This window comes from Giraffa tippelskirchi, chromosome 1 (assembly GCF_054371585.1).
Source record: "Giraffa tippelskirchi isolate mGirTip1 chromosome 1, T2T-mGirTip1v1.2.pri, whole genome shotgun sequence".
Lineage (NCBI taxonomy): Eukaryota > Metazoa > Chordata > Mammalia > Artiodactyla > Giraffidae > Giraffa > Giraffa tippelskirchi.
Window position 1 is genome coordinate 188,626,742 of NC_137275.1, and position 25,603 is coordinate 188,652,344.

Consider the following 25,603-nt stretch of genomic DNA (forward strand, 5'->3'; position numbering starts at 1 on the left):
ATTGCAATTTGTTTTATAGCCAAACCTATGTTCTAACTTGTTAAAACATACCATATGCCCTTGGGGAAAAAAAATATTTTTCAGTTACTGGATGAAGAGTTCTAGGTTGATATAATTATTTAGATCTTTTATTTTTACTTACATTATTCTTTTATTTGTTCTGTCAATTGCCAAGGGATGATATTAAAACATTCAGTTATGATTTGGAATCATATCCTTTGAATTTTTAAAATAATTGCTTCATGTATTCTGAAGTTTAACAGTTAGATTCATACATATTTATTACTGTTTTTTATTTATGGTGGACTGACTCTTTTCTTATTATGTCATTATAAAATGTCACTCTTGCTGGGAAGTGTATTTTACCTGATGTTAATACAGTTTAGCTCTGTCTTCACATGTTTACTGTTTCCATAATGTACTGTTTTTCATCCATCTTCTTCAACCTACCTGTGCTTTAACATTTAAAATGTGTCTCCTATAAGATGGCAAGTGGTTGGTTGCTGCCTTTTAGTGACTTCTGACACTATTTCTAATTGGAAAGTCTGATTTCTAATTGGAGAGTTTAAGCCATTAATATTTAATGTAATAAATGATACGGTATAATGTTATGAATGAATGATATGGTTGTATTTAATATTTAATTTCTGTTTGTCTCTGTTTTTGTTTCTCTGGCTTTCTTTTCCTACTCTTGTTTGGATCTTTGAATTATTTGACTTCTTTTTTACTTTATCTACTGGCTTTTTGTTTATCTATTGTTTTTTAGCAATATCTCTCTGCTTTAATTCAAAGTTTTTGTTTTAGAAATTAAAATATATATTTACAGTTAATATTGTATGAAAGTGAAGTGAAAGTCTCTCAGTTGTGTCTGACTCTTTGCGACCCCGTGGACTATACAGTCCATGGAATTCTCCAGGCCAGAATACTGGAGTGGGTAGCCTTTCCCTTCTCCAGGGGATCTTCCCAACCCTGGGATCGAACCCAGGTCTCCTACATTGCAGGAGAATTCTTTACCTTCTTTACCAGCTGAGCCACAAGAGAATATTGTATAATTTTTTATAAAATGTAAAAACTGCAATCATTTTAAGTCCATGTATCATATGTACATGATACATATATCTTAACACACATTAACCCAACAGGTATATATTTTGATAAAATATATACTATATATATATACATATATATCATATGTACATATATGATATATAATATCACAAATATTTTGCATTAATTTTGGCACTTACAGCAAGAGATTTTTCCTTAGGTAATATTTTTCCTAGGTTCTTCTCAAAATGATGCAGTTTTAGAACCGCCAGGATCTTTTTCTGTTTCTTTTGCTGCCTGTACCACACCCTGAAATCTAGATAGAGAGTCTTCTCATGTGACTGGGATTGATTTTGCTTATCTTTAGCATAAGAGGATCTTGCTGAGAATTGAAAGCAGCCTAGAGGCATCTCTCTCACATAATAGACTTTATCTGTTCACTTATTAGAATAAATGAATCTCACCATCTCCGTGTTCTCTTTTCCAGGGAGCTTTTAGCCTTAAATTACAGTGAGACGTACTACTCCACAAAAGGAGAGGAAATCACCAAACATCCCCAGATCACGGTATCTTACAAGACCTTCCTCTGTCTCTTCTTTGAAAATATTATTTCCTTGCGTAATTTTGAAACCATTCTAGCTTTACAAGTAGTTTCAGAAAGTGTTACATCAGAATCAGAAAGTTGCAGGAAGTGTTAGTTAAAAAATAATAATCATAAATAACTTTAAAAAATTTTAAAAACTGAAGAGTTAGCTTGGTTCTGTCAACTCATGAGAGCTTCTAAGCACTACTGTTCACTAGCTCCTCCCACTGCTAACTGCTAACTGCTAAGTCGCTTCAGTCGTGTCCGACTCTGTGCGACCCCATAGACGGCAGCCCACCAGGCTCCGCCGTCCCTGGGATTCTCCAGGCAAGAATACAGGAGTGGATTGCCATTTCCTTCTCCAGTGCATGAAAGGGAAAAGTGAAAGTGAAGTCGCTCAGTCCTGTCCGACTCTTAGCTACCCCATGGACTGTAGCCTACCAGGCTCCTCCGTCCATGGAATTTTCCAGGCAAGAGTACTGGAGTGGGGTGCCATTGCCTTCTCCAAGCTCCTCCCACTAATACTGGTCAAAGAGGATGGAAAATAAATAGAGTAAGTATAAAATTTAAAAAAAAAAGAAATTAATCTTGCATTGACTACCATCACTGAAAGATCCTAGAATAGAAGTTATGATCCTCTGAATGCTAAAGCAGGCTGATCACTGCCTAACAAGCAAATCAATGACTGCTAATGTATCTTATTGATTTCTCTGTACCCAAAACGGTGTTAAGTCTGGAGGAAGGGTAAAGCAGGACACCAAAGAAGTATGAAGTACCCGGATGGAGTAGTAGTTAAGCTAAAGGATAAAACTTAAAGATATGAAACAATTTTAAAACCTCCATCTATTTGACCCTTATGTGAATCAAATTCCCTTGCCCTGTCCTTCTGATGCACCAACACTGAGTCCTCTCTTTCATTCTCCAAATGAGTTTTGGTTCATTTATTATAGTATTATTTCAGTGGATACAAGTTCTGTTTTTATATTTATTTTCCATCCCAGAAGATGCCCACTGAAGCCTTCTAGCCAAGGATGACTTTATTCTCTTCTACCAAATGTATACTTTTTAAACCATATCACCTCTATTTAAGGCAGTTATCAACATGAAATCTAAGTCATCATGCACTCTTTGCAAAATAAAACAGTAAGAAAGCTGGATTAAATTCTTATACAAAGGGAGTGGATATTAGTCTGTGAGGGTCTGAGGTCTAGGGCCATAGAAATTGTCACACATAGACAGGAACTGAACAGAAGGAATTGATGGAAAGAGAAATTATCTGTTGGAATCATCATGGATGGAGCATCAAGGAGGGAGTAATAAAGATACCAACTGATTGAAGCAGAGAGTCAAGGAGGTCATGAAGGAACCTGGTTAGAGAGTGAGACCTAATTTTTGTGATCATCAAAAACTTTGATTTGATTTCATATGCAACAGGGGGAAATGTATAATGATAACACAGGGAGGGTAGTTTGATAGAGATATTAAGATGGATTAAAGAATAATATTTCTAAGAAAAGGGTCACATTTCTGAGGTTAGCATCAACTCATAGACTGTTAAAATTGGGAGGGAAGAATTTATATACTGTTTTAAACAAAATAATCAAGCAATTAAAATAAAAGGATTCTAAAGTAGCTTTAAAATCTTCCAACACAAGAATGCAATGAATGAATGCATTAATGAATATAAGTGTAATTTGTGAAAATAAAATAATGATGTATTATGAATATAAAATGTATAGATATTAATATTTATATAATAACAAAACATGTACTTATGTCAATAGCCTCTTCATGTCTTTTAGGATCACTGTTTTTACCAAGGATCTATCTTACATGAGTTTGATTCTGCTGTCAGCATCAGCACATGTCATGGTCTGAGGTATGCACCGTATCTTTCTACTTAAATGAGTTATTCTATGAATTTTCAAAGACATTCACTTTTATTTTTTTAAAGACACTTCATATAGAAAAATTAATGGCAAAAAAGGTACTGTATATTTTGGGCATGAATATCCAGTCTAGCCCATTTTTTATGCTTATTTTAAACAAAAAGATACAACATGCTCTAAGCAAGATGAATTTTTCAATATATGATCACGGGATTCAGAGTTGGAAGATAACTGGAATTCATCCAGCCTGGCCTCTCATGTATCAGTATCATGATCAGGATACTGACATCAGAGATTTGTTCCTGAACATTCATTTTGCTGGTGGTTGAACTCTGTCCAAAAAACGAGCCTTCTACTTCCTAATCCTTTAAATTCCTACCACATCACAACACAATGCTTCACAGCTTTTTACTAAATTAGGCAGTGTTTCCAGTCTCTGAAAAGTAAAAAAGTCAGAAGTAAAGCCTATATAAGTTGTCTCTAGATCTTGGGCTCAAGGACAAAGGAAGATGATGTTGGGAGGCAAAGTAGAAAAACAAGAAACTTGCTTCTTCATTTATGAGGATTTTATGTGTTCAGTTTTCACCATTTCCAAGAATAAAAAACCCTTTAACAACACAATTACCACATAGAAGTGTCTGTATCTTCAAATATTTACTCTTTAATTAATACATACAAATCACAAAATTTTTCCGTGAACTCAGACTTGCCAGGGGTCCTCAACCATGAGTGGGAATTGCTACTCTACTCATGCTTCAGAGGAAAGATGGCGCTGTCAGATTTCTGAAATCCAGATGAGTTGTCTCTTAGCAAAGGGTCAAGTGCCGTACCACCTCTTGTTGTTTTTCAGTCTCTAAGTCACGTCTGACTCTTTGTGACCCCATGGACTACAGCATACCAGGCTTCTCTGTCCTTCACTATCTCCGAGGGTTTGCTCAAACTCATGTCCATTGAGTCAGTGATGCCATCCAATCATCTCACCAGTAATATCACCTCTTATTCACTCAGAATACCTGGCTACCTGCTGACATGAGGCCTTGACTCCACTGTTTCCGTTTCTTATTTTTTAAAATTTATTTATTTTAATTGGAGGATAGTTGCTTTATAATATGTTTCCCTTTCTTAAAAAGGCAAACTCCATAAAGTGGGATAGAGAAATACTGTACTAGTAATGTAGCAGTAAAATGAGAGAGATTTTAAATAGACATTGTATTCCCAATTTCCACAGGGGGTTCTTCAGGGTGAGAGATCAAAGATACCTCATTGAACCAGTGAAATACTCAGATGAAGGAGAACATTTGGTGTTCAAATATGACCCCCTGATGCAGCAGTCTGTCAATTATTCTTGTACAGAGCTCAACTTTACCAGGACAACTGTTCCAAAGGATAATACTAAATCCCTGGAAGATTCCAGAATGGAAGTGAGTGCTTTATTTTTAAATAATTTTTATCCCATGTCAAATGTCTCTTATTTTCCTTCTCATCTCAAGAGAGAGATTATAAGCCCAATGAATGCAGTGTATATGCTACCTGAATCTGACTCTTCACTGTTTGAAATCTGAAATGTCAATTTTTTTTTGTTCTTATCTATATAGAAAGTGTTCATTTCCTATAGCAAATCTCAGTTTGTCTCACCAGTTTCAAAGAAGGTGGATATCTACAACCCTAAATATATAGATTTATAGTATTAGAGCTAAACGTGGTTGGAAGGAATGAAATTTACATCTTGAAATCTCTCCTAAATATTGTCTTTTCTTTCCTTGTCTTTCTTGCCACATTTTTTTGGGAGGAGTTGTTGATGATAAGCCAGGTTATCTCCCTCACATCAAGCCAAATATTCTATTTGTTAAGGTGGAATTTCTAATGGAACGACACTACAATGATAGTCTTCTGTGTTTTAGGCTTTTCTATACTAGCTCATATCATCTCAGATCCCCATGAGGTGTTAGCCTTTAGATCTGTGTATTTGTCTTCTTCACATATGCATGGTTTAGACTGTGTCTGAAACTTTCTAGATGCCTAAGAGGTGTTTTCTGATTAAATCAATCAATTAATAAATGATTAGTTAGCTCATAAAAGAACAACCTAGTCAAATAGTTGAACGATATGCCTCTGGTTTATACTCAAGAGAAGATGCATCTACCTAGTGCCTGATACTGAAGGCTGAAAACTTAGGATTTCCTGGAACTGTGTTTTATAAAATAAAAATCTATAATTAGCAATGTTTTACAAGTTTCCTTGGAATTGAATTTCAACAAAGGGAGACTGGGAGACAGAAGAGTAGATGGCATGCAGTCAGTCCTATTGACTGGTTATATGTCCTGCTCTCAACTATAGATGGCCTTTTTTACATGAACTTACTTAGTAAGTATTTACTTATAAAGAAAAAAAACCTTAATGTTAAAAACTGTATTCATGATTCTTTACTTATAACTCTTATTTTACCTGAAAGACTAAACAAAGAAATGAAGGAATTCAAATTATGGAATGTTGCTTCTGTTTCACTAAAATCTGATGAATAGAGCCACATGTTTCAATAACATAGTGGGTTTTATTTACCTAAATTTCTAGAATTATTAGGTATACTCTTGGACCTCACCTTACATAATATCAACATTTTTCACCTTGAAAATTTTAACTTAAAATGTTAAGATAAGAAATATTAACCATACTTCATTCAATTTTCCATACATTTCCAGAGCAAGGAAAAAGAAAAACATATTGAACTGTTCATTGTTGCCGATGATAACATGGTAAGTTTTCACTTAAACATTTGCTCTCTATTGTAGTTGTGATTTTTTAGCAAAGAGAAAGTAGTATTTTCATCAGAATTCCATTCCAGGTTCAAAGTTCTGTGTTTAGCTTCCCCGGACATATGTAAGAGACGATAAGATCCTTTGGATATACAGCAGACTAAGCAAAAATAGAACCCTCCTTCTCCATTATGAACATATGGAAATGATGAACAACTTACAAAAAAATTGAAAATATGTTCACAATCTATATATGGGTTTGTGCTCAATCGCTCAGTCGTGTTTGACTGTTTGCCACCCCATGGACTGTAGCCCGCCAGGCTCCTTTGTCTTTTCCAGGCAAGAATGTTGGAATGTGCTGCCATTTCCTTCTCCGGGGATCTTCCTGATCCAGGATTGAACCTTTGTCTCCTGTGTCTCCTGTGTCTCCTGCATTACTGGCAGTCGCCTGCATCACAAGCAGATTTTTTACTGCTAAGCCAACAGGGAAGCCCAAGTAGAGAGAAGCGGAGTGGACCACAATTTCTTGTCCTTCTTCATCATATCTCTGGCTCTAGGATGATCCATGATTATATGCTCCTGAGTCTGTGGCCATGATGGATACAGGAGGGCTGATAAAGTTGTTGTGTTTTGTAATACAGTGGTTGCTATGCAGCTTTAATAAGTTTTGTTATAAATATGGACTCTAAAGCAGCAGTCCCTAACCCATTTTGGCACCAGGAATTGCTATCTTGGAAGACAATTTTTCCATGGACCAGGAAGTGCGGAGGTGGTTTCAGGATGATTTAAGTGCATTACACTTATTGGGCACTTTATTTCTATTATTATTACTTCATCTCCACCTCAGATCATCAGGCATTTGATCTCAGAGGTTGGAGAACCCTGCTTTAAAGAACAGTTATAAGCTGGCTTAATAAATCAGTATAATGTTATATAATATAATGTGAAGAGGGAACAGAGTTATAAAGAAACACCTTAAAATAGTGCTAAGTTAAAGTTGCCTTTTGGAGAAGACACTGGCAACCCACTCCAGTACTCTTGCCTGGAAAATCCCATGGACGGAGGAGCCTGGTAGGCTGTGGTCCATGAGGTCGCTAAGAGTCAGACATGACTGAGCGACTTCACTTTCACTTTTCCCTTTCATGCATTGGAGAAGGAAATGGCAACCCACTCCAGTGTTCTTGCCTGGAGAATCCCAGGGACAGGGGAGCCTGGTGGGCTGCCGTCTATGGGGTCGCACAGAGTCAGACACAACTGAAGCAACTTAGCAGCAGCAGCAGCAAAGCTGCCTTTAGAAACTGCTATATCTGGTTATTTTATATTAAATTGTATTTCTGCATAACTTGTTTAGATTTTTCAGCTCAGTGGAAGGAAATCCAATGAATTTTTTTTTTTGAAATATATCATGATGGGAATAATTTTGTTGTAATTGCATTCAGTTTCTATGATCAATGAATATTAATTGAATGTCTATTTTTCCAGTATCGCAGGAATAGTCAACCTCACAGTAGACTGAGGAACCGAGTTTGGGGAATGGTCAATTTTGTCAACATGGTAAGATTTGACACAGTTTGAATCAAGCCAAAAACATAAATGAAAGAACCCTTTAGGCTAGGTCTCTGCTGGATTTTTGTAGTAATCCTGAAACTGAGACAGCCCAAAATACAATTCACCAAGGTGGCTAATTAACAAAATTCCGTTGGAAAAAAAAAAATCAAAGCAACAAATGAATCACAACTCTAAGTTCTAAGTTTTCTAAGTAAATGACATTTAATATTTAGATAAGTTTCAAGCATTCATTACTAAGCACAAAATTTACAAAGCAGTGTACAAAGACTTGACTACCCACCATGAATAATCAAACCCATTCTTTGAAATTACTGTTCCATGACCTTGCATTGTATAGCAAAAAGGCTTTCAAGCACTAATTTATAGTCCATCTTCAGACAGAGAGATCAGGGGAAATATTTCTATGAAAAGCAGCAAAATGATTAATTTGTCTAACTTAGAATGAACTAGAACCCTTGTAAATAAATAATACTGTGAATTTTACACATCTTTTAAAAACTTACTCCTTCTGAGTTAGCCAGCTCCTTTACTAGGATAAAGAGGGTCCCCCAAAAAGACACTGTAGAAATCGCCCCTTTAGGTCAGTGATTTTTTTTCATTCACCAGCTGATCTGTTTCTAGTTTTTCACTAGAATGTTTGGGGACCTGAACCAGCCCTGACTGTGCACTGAATTCCTGGGCTAAGTGAGGCCACCAGTTTTGCTCTGCAGATAGGAGAAGTCATTGACCTCTGTTCAAATTCTACTGGGTCTAGGGCTATTGAATGGACTATGAAGATTCCATGGTGAGGGTCCCTGATCAGACAGACTGAAGTCTATATTCAGCAATGAGCAGGGCTGCAAATTAGATTCCCTGCTTGGGCACAGCAGGAGAAGCAGCTCTGAAACTGGTAAAGCTCTGTTGGCTGTCTTAAGTCAAGTTGATCTGCTTTCCTAGCTGAATAGGATCACTGACTTTGTTTGAAAACTATTAGCTCTGTCTGCCCATCTCTTAGGCTGAGCACTGCTGGGATGCCCATCTTTCAGGGGTTTTCACCAGTCCAGAAGGGGCTTTGCTCTGGGGGAATCTCAAAGGCTGCTTCTCCTGTTTCTTGCAATTATGTTTATTACTCCCCTAACATGGATCCAAATATAACACAGATCTCTCTCTCTCCTTGAGTTCCCATCCCCAAACTGTTGCACATTGCTGAATTTGTACTAAATATTTTCAGTTCAGTTCAGCCATATTTTCTCACTAGAAGAGAATATATCCAGAGAATGGCAAATATCGTTTCCATTTGCACTTGATTACAGTTTTATGAACCTGAAGTCCACCCAAGAAGGTAGAGAGTCCAAAGAACCCAGGTTAAGAAAAAATCTCATCAAGTTTATTCCACAATAAAATGAAAGACAAAGGAGTGGACATCTAGTTAGGTTTGAGATCATAGTTTAGCTAAAGATCTAACTTTATGAGAGTTTATGAAAACCATAGTTCTTCATGGTTATGAAATGACCATGAGTCATGATTATTGTGTTGGTGCATGAAATTCTATATATTCATATTATGCAGGTTAAGAAAAGTGAAAAATTAGTACACGATTATTGTTATAGCATGATGTGAATATTAAACTTCTTAATAATCAGTTACATCTTCTATGAATATTATCAAGTTGACCTCTCTATTTCTGTTCTTAACTCGGTGTTTATAGTTTTCATCCACTCCTCCTTTCAACTGACTTGTACTGGCTATTTTGAGATATAAAATTGATTTAACACATAGTTCTTTGTCTCAAAATCTTCATAATATTTGCTTGAATTCTTTTTGTCCTGGCATCAAAGTATCTATCAACTATGTGTTTACAAAAGCAGATGAGAATAAGGGTGAGAAGGCTTGGACTACAACTATTTCTGTCTGCTCTGAGGCTTTGAGCAATTCCCAGTAAGTTTTCTTACACAACAAAGTAATTCCAAAAATCAAACATGGAGCACAAACATGACATCTAGACAGCTAGGTTACTTTTTTTTTTTTTTAATTTCTACAACTTTTTATTCGTGGAAAATTTTAAGCATATACAAAGTAAGCTGCTGCTGCTGCTGCTGCTGCTAAGTCGCGTCAGTCGTGTCCAACTCTGTGTGACCCCATAGACGGCAGCCCACCAGGCTCCTCTGTCTCCTGGGATTCTCCAGGCAAGAACACTGGAGTGGGTTGCCATTTCCTTCTCCAATGCATGAAAGTGAAAAGTGAAAGTGAAGTCTCTCGGTCTTTTCCGACTCTTAGCGACCCATGGACTGTAGCCTACCAGGCTCTTCCATCAGTGGGATTTTCCAGGCAAGAGTACTGGAGTGGGCTGCCATTGCCTTCTCTGACAAAGTAAGCAGAACACTATAATGAACCCCTATGTATTCATCGTCCAATTTCAACAATTATCATCATTCTACTCTTTATCAATATCACTAGCCAATGCCTACCACTTGCATTATTATTATTGTATTTTTACAAGTTTGGGGAGGTAAATTCAATACTTGGAAATGCACAAGTCTGCATTCTTCTTCTTCTTCTTTTACAGGTTTGAGAGTGTTAAGTTCAATAGTTTGAAATGCGCAAGTCTTAGCTATAAAAATTTGAATAATGAACCCACCTATGTGAGCCACAGTCCTATGACCGTAATAGAATCCATTTCCCACAAAATTCCTGTATCCCTAGGAGTAACCTGCTGGCTCTCCACACCACTTTTCTGAAAAAATTCACTTTAGATTCGTTCTACTCTAAGAGCTTCATGCACATGGAATTATACCATGTGTCCTCATCTGTGTCTGACTTCTTTTGCTTAACACAATGCCTGAGATGCATTCATGTTGAATTGGTTGATTGTTCTCTGACATTTCTAGGTAGTTTTTAGGGTATGGAAGTCACAATTTGTTCACCCATTCTCCCATTGATATTCATTTGAGTAGTTTACAATCCGGGCTACTGTGAATGAAGCTGTTATGAACACTTTTGCACAAATCCTTTTGCAGACAATGCAATATCAAGATTCTAGTCTATTACCGAACCAACTCGTGACCTCAGTAGAGGAATAGATAAGGAATATTCATTCCATTGTGTGTCAGTGTTCATAAATTCATGTTTTCAGGACAGGTATTATCACAGGGCTTTACTTATGTATTTATTTTAGACATATCTTGAGCCCAGTGCCTATCAGAATTATAATTCAAGGAGAATCAGATGTTTTTAGTCAAGTTTCTTGGTTGGCCATGGTGGTTCATCCAATATTCTGGATGATTCAACCTCACATCCTGTTTCAATACAACTATTTATAAAATGAGGCCTGAACTTTTGACTATGTACTTCACACATCAAAATTACTTTTTTAATATAAAGAAATGTAGTCACAACAAAGGATCCTTCTGCAATTTGACATTGTGAAAAATTGTTTCTCCTTTGAACAGATTTATAAAACCTTGAACATTCATGTGACATTAGTTGGCCTTGAAATATGGACAAATGGAGACAAAATAGAAGTAGATTCAAACATAGAAACTACCTTATTGCGTTTTTCAGCTTGGCAAGAAATAATCCTAAAAAAAAGGAAAAATTTTGATCACAGTATGTTACTCAGGTATGTAAATGCTCTATTTTTCTGCATATCAGATGGATTATTTTTAAAAAGAAAATAACACAAATAAACTAAAATATTTTTAAAGCAGTTGACTTTTGGATAAAAATCATAGGAATAAAACATGTGTGGTTATATAGAAAATTTCCAAATGACCTTGTAAATGATCTTTTTCCTAAAAATGGTCTTTCAGCATCTCTTTTGATGTCCTTAAAGCTACTATATAAGGGTGGTACCAGGTTTACCTATTTCATCTACCTGTAATCCCAGTATTTCTCTTAAGGCCTACAAAACACCCCACAAATACACTTTCTAGAGATTTCTTCAAGAAATTGGAGATATCAAGGGAACATTTCATGGAAGGATGGGCATGATAAAAGACAGAAAACAATAAGGACCAAACAGAAGCAGCAGAGATTAAGAAGAGGTGGCAAGAATACACAGAAAAACCATGGAAAAAAGGTCTTCATGACCCAGATAACAATGATAGTGTGATCACTCAACTAGAGTTAGGCATCCTGGAGTGTGAAGTCAAGTGGGCCTTAGGAAGCATTACTACAAACAAAGCTAGTGGAGGTGATTGAATTCCAGCTGAGCTATTTCAAATCCTAAAAGATGCTGCTGTAAAAGTGTTGCACTCAATATGCCAGCAAATTTGGAAAACTCAGCAGTGGCCACAGGACTGGAAAAGGTCAGTTTTCATTCCAATCCCAAAAAGGCAATTTCAAAAAATGTTCAAATTACCGTACAGTTGTGCTCATTTTACATGCTGTTAAGATTATGCTCAAAATCCTTCAAGCTAGGTTTTAGTAGTATGTGAACAGAGAGCTTCCAGATGTATAAGCTGGATTTAGAAAAGGCAGAGGAACCAGAGATCAAATTATCAACATCCATTGGATCATAGAGAAAGCAAGGGAATTCCAGAAAAACATCTACTTCTTTTTCATTGAATATGCTGTATGTATCACAACAGACTGTGGAAAATTCTAAAAGACATGGAAATACCAGCCCACCTTGCCTGTCTCCTGCAAAACCTGCATGTGAGTCAAGAAGCAACAGTCAGAACCTTACATGGAACAACTGACCAGTTCAAAATTGGAAAAGGAGTACAACAAAGCTGTATATTGTCACCCTGCTTGTCACATGCAGAGTACATCATGCCAAATGCCAGGCTGGATGAGTCATAAGCTGGAATCAAGATTTCCAGGAGAAATATCAACAACTTCAGATATACAGATGTGTGCGTGTGCTAAGTTGCTTCAGTTGTGTCCAGTTCTTTGCTACCTTGTGGACTGTAGCTCATGAGGCCTCTCCTCTATCCATGGGATTCTCCAGGCAAGAATAATGGAGTGGGTTGCCCTGCCCTCCTGGAGGTGATCTTCTTGACCCAGCAATAGAATCTATGTCTCTTAGGTCTCCTGAATTGGCAAATGAATTCTTTACCACTCACACCACCTGGAAGCCCAGATATGCAGATGATACCACTCTAACGGCAGAAAGTGAAGAGGAACTAAAGAGCCTCTTGATAAGGGTGAAAGAGGAAAGTTCAAAAGCTGGCTTAAAACTCAACATTCAAAAAGTAAGATTATGGCATCTGATCCTATCACTTCATGGCAAGAAAAGGGGAAAAAGTGAAAGCAGCAGCAGATTTTCTTTTCTTGGGCTCCCAAATAACTGTGGACAGTGACTGCAGCCATGAAATTAAAACACATTTCCTCCTTGGAAGGAAAGCTATGACAAACCTAGACAGTGTATTAAAAGCTGGAAACATCACTTTGCCAGCAAAGGTGTGTATGGTCAAAGCTATGGTTTTTCCAGTAGTCATGTAAGGATGTGAGAGTTGGATCATAAAGAAGGCTGAGTGCCAAAGAATTGATGCTTTTGTATTGCAGTCCTGGAAAAGACTCTTGAGAGTCCCTTGGACTGAAAGAAGATCAAACTAGTCAATCCTAAAGGAAATTAACCCTGAATGTTGGAAGGACTGATGCTGAAGCTGAAGCTCCAATACTTTGGCCGCTTGATGCAAAGCTTTGACTCATTGGAAAAGACTCTGATTCTGGGAAAACTTGAGGACAGGAGGAGATGGGAGCAACAAAGAATGAGATGGTTGGATGGCATCATTGATTCAAAGGACATAAGTTTGAGCAAACTCCAGGAAATAGTGAAGGACAGGGAAGTCTAGCGTGCTATAGTCCGTGGGATCACAAAGACTCAGGCACGACTTGGTGACTGAACAACAATAACAACAACATTATCTTAATGTTAACTTTCAGTCTGAGCTCAAAGCTATGAAGCTTGCAAGGCCCATAATTGGAGCTCAGGTCTACTCATTTGGCAGATTGATGAGCAAACCAGAACTCCAGATATCATTTCTGGTATCACAATGGCTGTAACACATATCTCCAGGGGAATAACTGTATCTGGTTTAGTTTCACACATTCATGTACTACTATGTCCCAAAATCATGGGGCGTAAGCTAAAATATCATTATGACCTTCATAGCAGGCAAGACTAGTCCCTTTGCCTAATCCATGGATGTATGTCTTAAAATACTTAATAAGTTAGTCTAGGAATATTAATTTGTTTTATGTAGACAAACTTACTTCCACGAATGTCTCTTATTCTGAGCAGTAGCTTCACACATTAATAGTATGTCTACAAATAGGACTATGGGGAGGGGAATGCTAAATGTTTAACTGAGCATTATATTTGGAACTTCTTATGTGTTGGGTTTCTTATATGTCTTCCTTCTATATTCACATAGATCTAGAAGTGATTGGATGCCATATATGACATTATCATGCGGTGACTTTTGGGTTTCAGTGATGATGAGCTAAGTTAGAATCCAGATGGTGCTTTCTCTGGTGCTTCATCTCCATAGCTGATATTCTCTCAAGATCCCCAGAGTGTGGAAAGATCAGAATCCTAAATTCTTCCAAGATGCATAGTCAAATACTAAGACTTTTAAATACAGGGAGATAACTATTTCAGTAGTGAAGACAGAAAAATAGCATCTCTTCTAGATGAAAAATTTGAAGACTGAGAGTGGTCATCTGACCTGACAACCTTTCTTGTATTTGAACTCTCTGTATTATACTCTGAGTTTTCTTGGTGGCTCAGATGGTAAGGAATCCGCCTGCGATTCGGGAAACCTGGGTTCAATCCCTGGGTTGGGAAGGTCCCCTGGAGAGGTAACAGCTACCCACTCCGGTATTGTAGCCTGGAGAATTCCATGGACTATATAGTCCATGGCGTAGCAAACAGTCAGACATGACTGAGTGACTTTTACTTTCACTTTATTATACTCTAAGAATGGCCCTCCAAACTATGATAGTTCTTTTTAGAGTGGTAAAACTCTCAATGTTCTTCTTGAAAGCATATCAGATTTGGGTCCCTTTAGTATACACATCTACACCTGAGCTTGATATCAACTAAGATCATCCTCCATTCCAGAACTCCAGGAAAAAGAAAAGACACTTTTCATGTGCCAGGGTACTAGCACTGGGGCGTTCACTGCACTTCAGTCTTTGTGTTAATTCAACTACAGGTTTATTTATATCTTGTTCATAGTGGAAAGTGGCTCTACGCACAGGCGCATGGAACTTCCTATCCAGGGGGGATGTGCCTGCCCTATTATTCCTCCAGTGTCGTTAAGGTGGGCTGTGTTTTATTTATGTTACATTACTTAATTAGAAAGTTTACCTTAAATTTCTGTAATTTTCTGTGTTCTATTGAAAGGAACCACATATGCATCTTATCATACATTCCCATCAAAATATGTCATGATGAAGCTGTCATGTTTCTTTTTAAATGGGAAATATATTATAAAAACTATAGATACGTAATGAAGATAAACCAGTGTTTTTCAGAATTTAAAAGAACAAGGTGACTGCATTACATGGTTGGATTTTGGATGATTCTTCCTGCCTTTCAAACCTTCTCTAGCATGATATAATCACACTGATAGAATTTTGGTATATACTTCTATTTTTTTACAAAGTCAAATATGAAATCTGAAGATTTCAGAAGCAACTTTCTGTCAAACTCCTATTAATGGTATAAGCCTACTTAAAGGTTCTTACATATGAAAAGAGTATTCAGTACTTATGTTAATCTATGAATTAACATACAAAGACTAGGAAAGCTCTTTTGGCTATTGCATATTGTTATTTAGAAGGACATGTGATGTACATAAAACTTAATGGCTGGTCTAGCAAGTGAACATAATTGCTTTTATTCAGAAAATGTATAAACCACTTCAAATATCATATCTAGATGGCCTTACCATTCAATTTTAGCAAGCCTATGACCTACACCTACAAACTGCCAACACCCCTTGTTTACCTGATCCCTTTCCAAGTCACTAGGCTTCCAGTAAATTTTGTCCAAGTAACCCTAAGATAAGCTTTAAAATATCAAAGTTGATTTCCTGTAGTGTCTTTACCTAGTTGTTGCTATGCTCAAGACAGTCTTGTAAGACCTTGAACTTAGTACTTATTAAGATGACTACCTGAATTTTTATTCCCATAGTTCTTTTTATGATTATGCTTTTGCCTATAGTATTTCAGAAATAAAATTTTGGATAATAGAGTCAAATTAATCTAATATAGGCTGTGGACTCCAGTTATGAGGTTATAACCCATCCAGGATACATTTTAAATGTCATATGAGTAAGATGAAATTACCAAATTAGGGGTGTTTTTCCTTTATAGTAACCTGATATCCCACCCCTCTTCAGAAATTAAAATTTTCCGCTAACATAAAGATTAAAATATAAAATAGAACTGAGAACAGAGATAGCAATCAACACTGCCTTGGATTTTCCGTTACTGATCTTCTGACTTTTTTCACAGTAGTAACTCCCTCCTCATGATTGTATCACATTATTGCCTAATGTGCGAGTGTAAATTGAAAACCCTAAACTCACATATTTTTATTTTTATGCCCTTTGAATATCTAGTAATAGGAAACAATCAATAATGTTTATTTTATTGTCAGAATGTTAATTAATAAGTTTGAGCTATTTGTAAGAATGGTTCTATATAAAACAAACAATGACTATTACTTTACCAAAAAAAAAATTTATAAATGTTAGAGTTAGAGACCATCAAAAGGTTTTGTCCAACTTCATTATATAAGTGAGGAAATTAAGGTGCAAGAATGGAAGATAACTACATTCATAATCTCTCAGATTATATTAGCCAGAAGCTGGAAACCAGATCTTAGTGACTAGTTCAAAGCTTATGTACTGTAGTGTGCTATTTTATAGAAGTTTCTAATGCAAGACTTTTTTGGCCTCAGGATCTTTTACCTGACCTCAATGCAATTGCGAGCAGAATGGCACACCAGTTGGGGCATAACCTTGGCATGAGTCATGATGATTACCCGTGTACCTGTGCTTTGGAAAAATGCGTGATGGACAGTGGTGGAAGGTGAGATTCCAACAATATAGAGAAAATATTTCAATATTGGAGGAATGACTTTGATTAAAACTCAGTATTGTAGGGCTATATGGTTATCATATGGCTATGATTTCCCTGGTGGCTCAGAGGGTAAAGAATCTGCCTATAATGCAGGTGGCCCAGGTTTGATCCCTGGGTCAGTAAGATCCCCTGGAAAAGGGGATGGCAACCCACTCTAGTATTCTTGCCTGGAGAATCCCATGGACAGGAGGGGCATGGTGGGCTGTAGTCTATGGGGTCACAACAAGTCTGACACAACTGAGTGACTAGCACTATGGTTATTATCTGGAATTTTCTTAATATATCCTGGGTGAGAACTCAGTAACTGATATCTAATTTTACATCATTATCGACATAATTAGTAATATTTGGGAGGGGAACATACCATCCCCCTCAAATGTCTTCAAGACTTTTAAAATCCATCTGTAGTCAATCATTGTATCAATAATAATGAGCAGGGAGTCAAAACCAGAGGAAGATAGAAGGGAGGTGAGTTTCAACTTGAAAAGAAGTATATCACATTTCATGCACTGGAGAAGGAAATGGCAACCCACTCCAGTGTTCTTGCCTGGAGAATCCCAGGGACAGGGGAGCCTGGTGGGCTTCCATCTATGGGGCCGCACAGAGTCGGACATGACTGAAGCGACTTAGCAGCAGCAGCAGCAGCAGCAGCAGCAGCAGCAGCAGCAGCATATCACATTCCTAGGATGTGTAAGAAAATAAATTGTTTCAAGAAATGTTATAGAGAACAATTTTTGCCAGGTATCCTGTTAGCTGGTGCTTATTTTTTTAAAAACTTGAACATGATTCAGTCTCTGTATTGAGAAGCTTGTAATCTTGTACAGATGATAGACAAATATATAGATTATTTCAAGTGCAACAATAAAAAGTGACGTGTAAACAGCAGGTACGGTTGGCCTAGATGTAGGCTTCAGGGGGCTTCCCAGTGGGACTAGTGATAAAGAGCCTGCCTACCAATGCAGCAAGCATAAGAGACGTGGGTTCAATACCTGGGTTGGGAAACTTCCCTGGAGGAGGGCATGGCAACCCACTCCAGTATTCTTGCCTGGAAAATCCCATGGACAGAGAAGCCTAGTGGGCTACAGTCCATAGGGTCACAGAGGTGAACAGGGCTGAAGTGACTTAGCATGTACACACATCGGCTTCAGAAAGCGTATCCTGGAAGATATATAGTTTGAATATTTTCACTAAACTAGCCTGTGTTGGCTGTATTTCAAAAAGACATTTCATACAATAAAGAGCCCAGTTACTGCTCTACTGTAATAGTAAGGCAAGAGCAAGAAAGCTAAATGGACTTTGAGTCCATCACTTCTATTTGTTTTGTTTTGGCTGCCCTGGGTCTTTTTTGTTGCGTGTGGGCTTTTCTCTAGTTGAGACAAGCAGGGGCTACTCTCTAGTTGTGGTGCATGGGCTTCTCATTGCGGTGGCTTCTCTTCTTGTGGTGTACAGGCTCCAGAGCCTGGGTTCAGTAGTTGTGGTGCATGGACTTTGTTGCCCTGAGGTATATGGAATATTCCTGGATCAGGGATCGAACCCATGTCCCCTGCATTGGCAGGCAGACTCCTAACTACTGGACCACCAGAGCAGTCCTCTATTTGTTTATTTGTTCTCATTTCTTCATAGAATTTTCTACTACTATGCATTGATATGATTAATCTTCATTTTTAACTCGTCCTATCTCTAGCATTCCTGCACTGAAATTCAGTAAATGCAGCAAAACCCAGTACCAACAATTTCTCAAGGATTACAGGCCAACGTGCATGTTCAATGTTCCATTTTCTGACAAGTTATCTGATTACCCATATTGTGGAAACAACAGGTTGGATGATGGAGAGGAGTGTGATTGTGGCCTTGTTCAGGTATTTGCAAACGATGCTGTCTTTCAATTTACAAAGTGTCAACTCAGCTAGAACCTAGGCAGGGATGTAGCCATTAATCAACCATGGTAATCCTTGTAAAGCTTCAACAATTATGCTTTAAAAAAAAAAAAAGATTGGAAACATGCCGTTGGGTAGCCTCTTTGCAAAGCTTCTTCCCAAGTCATGAATTGTATGTAATGATCTTGCCTGCGGTCCAAAGCATCTTATTAGCCTGGTTTATACGCTAATTGGCTCCTCTAGTGTGAAGGGCCCATAGGTCTCCATAAGTCCGATCTCTCTTGCACAGTAGGATTTGTTCTACAAAATCCCTCACAGTCAGTTGAGTGACTCAGGGCCTTATGAGGCTAGTCTATATCCCTGTTGACCAGTTCACATTATTAGAAAATTTAATTGAGCAGAAACCTTCTAAACGTACACAGATTTACAGCAGTCTCTAAACATTTAGAATAAGCCTTGCAGGCATATTTTAAATTAATTCTTAATCTGCTTTTCTCCTACATAGAAGCTTTTCTTTCAAGAGCTCATCATATAGGTATGTGTCCTTGATAGCGACTTCTCACATTATCAAGTGTTCATCAGTCACCCAGGCATGTTGTTAGAATGTGGACTCTGATTTTAGTAGGTCTGGAATAGAACTGAGATCCTATTCCTACCAACCTGCAACATTGTGCTGATGCTGCCAGTCCAAGGACCACATTTTTAGTAGCTATGCTCTAGACAATGCACAATTCAAAAGAAGTGTAGTAAGATGGCCACAAAGAGACTCCATGATCAGAGTGGAGACTGTGACAGGTCCAGAGGTTACAGCTTCTAGTTTTCAAATGTCTAGGATTAAATGTGAAGAGAATCTTAACTTCGGAAACTAATGCTTTTGCCCATGTGCATTGTTTGGAGTACTGCTACAGCTTCATTCTTACACTTGAAATATCTTATTTCGGGGTTCCTAATCCAGGCCATAGACCAGTCTGTAATCTGTTAGGAACCGATCTGTACATCAACAGGTGAGCAGTGAGAGAGTGAGCAAAGCTTCATTTGTATTTACAGCTGCTCCCATTGTTCACATTACCACCTGAGCTCCGCCTCCCATCATATCATCAGAGGTATAATAAATATAATGCACTTAAATCATCCTGAAACCATCCCTCGTATTCTCAGCCCATAGAAAAAGAGTCTTCCATGAAACTGACCCCTGGTGCCAAAAAGGTCACAAACTTTGGGACCGTGAGAATTCTCTAGCTATGGAGCACTGAACAGCCCCAAGGGAAGGAAACAAAGTAAAAGTCCCAAACACTAGTTGCAAGCAGTAGCCTTTATACACATATTATAGTCAAGGACCATGCATTTGAATTGAACTCTGAAAAACAACTAAGGCTAAGTTCCACAGAAACACAGTAAATGAACTCTTTAAGCAGGAGCCAAAGTACAAAGCACTTCTGATCTTTCATTTCTGATGATTGCCAGGACTGCACTAATCCTTGCTGTGATGCACGCAAATGTATGTTGAAGCCAGGATTTACTTGTGCTGAAGGAGAATGCTGTGAATCTTGCTGGGTAAGAGACTCTGCTAGGACTGGGTTTCTCTGTTTTCAGTTTATTAAGTATACAGGAACCGAAGAGTTGTCTGATCACTGAGTGACCTTACATTACCAATCCCAGATTGCAGCCAAATTTGCTGGTACTCAATAGAGCCTCTTCTGAAATGCTCTGACTTTTAAACTCTGATCTGTGCTGTGGTTTGGGAAGTGGAGAAGTGGGTAAGCAGTGCCTAGAATTTTAGAAGTGGAGTCATGGAGAAGGAAATAGCAACCCACTCCAGTATTCTTGCCTGGAGAATCCCGGGGACGACGGAGCCTGGTGGGCTGCCGTCTATGGGGTCGCACAGAATCGGACATGACTGAAGTGACAAAAAAAAAAAAAGAAGTGGAGTCATACAACCAACATTATTTTTGGTCTTTTTTCAGTCACTACTAGCCAATTTCACCTTAGCTAAGGGGGAAAATGGCACCCCAACTGCAGTGAACTAACAGGGAAAATGGTTATATTGGAACTGTAAAATGATAGTAACTAGTATCTAGAGATAGATTCCTAGGAAAGATGACCAGAAACCCAAATGCTTCTGTCCAAGGTTCACTGACTCTTCCTTCATGCCACTGGATCATGAACTAAAAAAGGAAGGGAAGTGTGTTTAATTCATCTTCAAATCTTTCCAAAACCCCAGCACAATCAAATGCATATTGAATGACTAAATGAGAGAATATTTCCACGTCATGCCCTCCCTAAATGAAAGCCAGCAAATATATATATATATATATTTTAGTTCTTCTGAAAAGATCTGATTTCTTGGGAGTGGAGATTTCTCATTATAGTCAGGGGTTCCCAGTTTTGTGTGTATGGTGGGCTGGGGGAGAGGGATGAAGGAATGAAGAAGGCAAGGTGAGCAGAACACAAGCTCATTTCCCCATTTTATAACCATTCCAACTCTGCCCCAAGGCTGTTCTAACAGCAAATTTCAATACCACCAGCTTGTCATTCCTAAAATTATATACAAGCCAATAAAAGTAGTAATTCTCAGTGGAAAGGAGAAGGAAATCATGATCTCATGACCCATCCTTAAAACTTCCTTTAGTTAAATTAAATGTGTCAACCTACTTACTTCCTCCTACTAACTGACTCTTCCTTGCCTGCCTAAGGATGCCCAAGAATCAATCTCTTCATTTTTCTTCCACAGATGAAAAAAGCAGGGTCTATATGCAGACCAGCAAGAAATGAATGTGATTTTCCTGAGAGGTGCACTGGCCACTCTTCGGGGTGTCCTAAGGACCAATTCCAAGTAAATGGATTTCCTTGCAAGAACGCAAAAGGCTACTGCTTCATGGGGAATTGTCCCACCCGGGATGATCAGTGCTCTGAATTATTTGATCATGGTAAGAGACAGTGACAGTGAATGATGGATAAAGGTAATAGCCGCTATTTCTCTGTTACTGTCCTTTAGGAATTTGGGGGCAAGATTGGAGATAATGTCATTTATGGCAGATATGACCTGGCACCTTTCTAAATAATACCTTTAATATTTATTGATTTTGCCGCTAATATTAATTGACTGGCTTCCCAGGTGGCTCAGTGGTAAAGAAGCCACCTGTCAATGCAGGAGATGTAGGAGGCACAGGTTCAATCCCTGGGTTGGGAAGATCCCCTGGAGGAGGAAATGGCAACCCACTCCAATATTCTTGCCTGGAGAATCCCATGGACAGAGGAGTCTGGCGGGCTATGGAGTCCATGGAGTCGCAAAGTGTCAGACACAATTGAGCAACTGAGAATGAGCGCACGTGCACACACACACACACACACACACATTAATTTGACTATCTAAGTATGTGGGTTAAGATATGTTTGTTTCTTTTTTATATCATTATTCCTTCCTAAAATATCCTCCTGAAGCAATAAGATAGTTTTAAAATTATTTATTTATCCCATTCTGTTTCACTACTATGTAAGTGATAATGAAATTTCAATGATATTAGAAAAATAAGACATTTATTATTTGTCACATTCACGTTGTCATTGTTTTACTTTTATCATACTGCTTTGGATCCCAGAAGCAAAAGCCAGTTCTGATATTTGCTACAAGATGAATACAATTGGAAATAAATTTGGATACTGCAAAAACAAGGGACGCATATTAATTCCTTGTGAAGAAAAGTAAGTACCTTGTAAAGAAAAACATGTGCCCTCTCAAAGCATTTCGCAAAATCAGAACAGCTTTTACTCTGACAGCCGACAGTCTCTCTTTTTCACTCAGGAGATTAGGAAGAGAGGGCTTCCCTGGTGGCTCAAGTGGTAAAGCAATGCAGGTAACCTGGGTTTGATCCCTGGATCGGAAAGATCCTGTGGAGTAAGGATGGCGACCCACTCCAGAATTACTGCCTGGAGAATTCCATGGACAGAGGAACCCATTGGGCTACAGTCCATGGGGTGGCAGAGAGTTGGACATGACTGAGTGACTAAAACTTTTGCTTTTTAGAAAGAAAGGGAAGCAAGAAGGGAGAGACCACACATCCCTGATGGAATTAACTGGTTTTCATGTTCTGTATTTTGTAACTGAAAATCATGGAATGCAGGGAAGAAGGATGGGAAAGATTTAAGATTCTTAGGAAGAAAAGGAGGGGGAGAAACTACAAAAGAGAGAGAGAGAGATAGAAGGAAAGAGAAGGAGGGGGAAATAGATAGAAAAGGAGAAAAGAAAGAAGGAAAGTCATCAGAAGAAAGAAACATAGACACTGACATTGAAGACAGAATGGGAGAATTGAATATTAGATCCAGTTTCTAAAACACATGTGTTAAACCCATCTTCTGGATTTGTTTCTGATGTATGACATAGTTTCTGTATTCTCCCAAACAGAATCTGTACTGAAAGCAACAATAATAAAAACCTAGAGTCAAGTTCAACTTTGCTTCTAAATATACTTCTAAAAATGGGCAGTCTCTTAATTTGCTTTATTTCCAACTGTTACGTCATCTGTGAAAAGCAGGTTATGATAATAGCAACTTCATAGATTTTTTTTTTAAATGAGAATCAACTGATATGCTCTATGCAAGAAAGAAAGAAATTTAATGTCCTAATTCAAGGTCAGTCACTTCAGTTCAGTTGCTCAGTCGTGTCCCACTTTTTGCGACCCCATGAGCTGCAGCATGCCACGCCTCCCCGTCCATCACCATCTCCCAGGGTTTACTCAAACTCATGTCCATTGAGTTGGTGATGGCACCCAACCATCTCATCCTCTGTCGTCCCCTTCTCCTCCTGCCTTTAATCTTTCCCAGCATGAGCGTCTTTTCAAATAAGTCAGTTCTTCACATTAGGTAGCCAAAGTATTGGAGTTTCAGCTTCAGCATCAGTCCTTCCCATGAATATTCAGGACTGATTTCCTTTAGGATGGACTGGATGGATCTCCTACCTGTCCAAGGGACTCGAAAGAGTTTTTTCCAACACCACAGTTCAAAAGCATCAATTCTTCAGCACTCAGCCTTCTTCATAGTCCAACTCTCATATCCACACATGACTACTGGAAAATCTATAGCCTTAACTAGATGGACCTTTGTTGACAAAGTAATGTCTCTGATTTTTAATATGCTATCTACGTTGGTCATAACTTTCCTTCCAAGGAGTAATCGTATTTTAATCTCATGGCTGCAGTCACCATCTTGATTTTGGAGACCCAAAAAATAAAATCAGCCACTGTTTCCACTGCTTCCCCATCTATTTGCCATGAAGTGATGGGACCGGGTGCCATGATCTTCGTTTTCTGAATGTTGAGTTTTAAGCCAACTTTTTCACTCTCCTCTTTCAATTTCATCAAGAGGCTTTCTAGTTCCTCTTCACTTTCTGCCATAAGGGTGGTGTATCTACATATCTGAGGTTATTGATATTTCTCCCAGAAATCTTGATTCCAGCTTGTGCTTCATCCAGCCCAGCATTTCTCATGATGTACTCTGCATAGAAGTTAAATAAGCAGGGTGACAATATACAGCCTTGACATACTCCTTTCCTGATTTGGAACCAGTGTGTTGTTCCATGCCCAGTTCTAATTATTGCTTCCTGACCTGCACACAGATTTCTCAGGAGGCAGATCAGGTAATATGGTATTCCCATCTCTTGAAGAATTTTCCACAGTCAAAGGTTTTGGCATAGTCAATAAAGAAGAAGTAGATGTTTTTCTGGAACTCTCTTGCTTTTTCGATGATCCAACGGATGTTGGCAATTTGATCTCTGGTTCCTCTGCCTTTTCTAAATCCAGCTTGAACATCTGGAATTTCACAGTTCATGTACTGTTGAAGCCTGGCTTAGAGAATTACTTTACTAGCGTGTGAGATGAGTGCAACTGTGCAGTAGTTCAAGCATTCTTTGACATTGCCTTTCTTTGGGATTGGAATGAAAACTGATCTTTTCCAGTCCTGTGGCCACTGCTCAGTTTTCCAAATTTGCTGGCATATTAAGTGCAGCATTTTCACACATCATCTTTTAGATTTGAGATAGTTCAACTGGAATTCCATCACCTTCACTAGCTTTGCTTATAGTGATGCTTCCTAAGGCCCACTTGACTTCGCATTCCAGAATGCCTGGCTCTAGGTGGGTGATCATACCATTGTGATTATCTGGGTCATGAAGATCTTTTTTGTACAGTTCTTCTGTGTATTCTTGCCACCTCTTCTTAATATCTTCTGCTTCTGTTAGGTCCATGCTATTTCTGTCCTTTATTGTGCCCATCTTTGCATGAAATATTCCCTTGGTATCTCTAATTTTCTTGAAGAGATCTCTAGCCTTTCCCATTCTATTGTTTTCCTCTATTTCTTTGCACTGATCACTAAGGAAGGCTTTCCTCTCTCTCCTTGCTATTCTTTGCAACTCTGCATTTAAATGGGTATAGTTTTCCTTTTCTCCTTTGCTTTTCACTTCTCTTCTTTTCACAGCTATTTGTAAGGCCTCCTCAGACAACCATTTTTCTTTTTTGCATTTCTTTTTCTTGGAGATGGTCTTGAACCCTGTCTCCTGTACAGTGTCATGAACCTCTGTCCATAGTTCCTCAGGCAGTCTGTCTATCAGATCTAATTCCTTGAATCTATTTGTCACTTCTACTGTATAATCATAAGGGATTTGATTTAGGTCATACATGAATTGTCTAGTGGTTTTCCTTACTTTCTTCAATTTAAGCCTGAATTTGGCAATAAGCAGTTCATGATCTGAGCCACAGTCAGCTCCTGGTTTTGTTTTTGCTGACTGTACAGAGCTTCTCCATATTTGGCTGCAAA

The 25,603-nt window shown here is 38.2% G+C and overlaps 1 protein-coding gene across 1 annotated transcript in view; it reads left to right on the top strand.

Annotated features, from left to right (window-relative positions):
• Nucleotides 1-25,603, top strand: part of ADAM7 (ADAM metallopeptidase domain 7) — a 53,103-nt gene that overhangs the window by 7,461 nt on the left and 20,039 nt on the right. The window contains exons 4-15 of the mRNA XM_081516647.1: nt 1,535-1,613; nt 3,433-3,509; nt 4,748-4,940; nt 6,219-6,272; nt 7,755-7,826; nt 11,270-11,439; nt 15,007-15,091; nt 16,738-16,868; nt 18,604-18,778; nt 20,261-20,350; nt 21,528-21,723; nt 22,396-22,498. Of these exons, the coding sequence (XP_081372773.1) occupies nt 1,535-1,613; nt 3,433-3,509; nt 4,748-4,940; nt 6,219-6,272; nt 7,755-7,826; nt 11,270-11,439; nt 15,007-15,091; nt 16,738-16,868; nt 18,604-18,778; nt 20,261-20,350; nt 21,528-21,723; nt 22,396-22,498 (1,425 nt within the window). The remainder of the gene's footprint in view (nt 1-1,534; nt 1,614-3,432; nt 3,510-4,747; nt 4,941-6,218; nt 6,273-7,754; nt 7,827-11,269; nt 11,440-15,006; nt 15,092-16,737; nt 16,869-18,603; nt 18,779-20,260; nt 20,351-21,527; nt 21,724-22,395; nt 22,499-25,603) is intronic.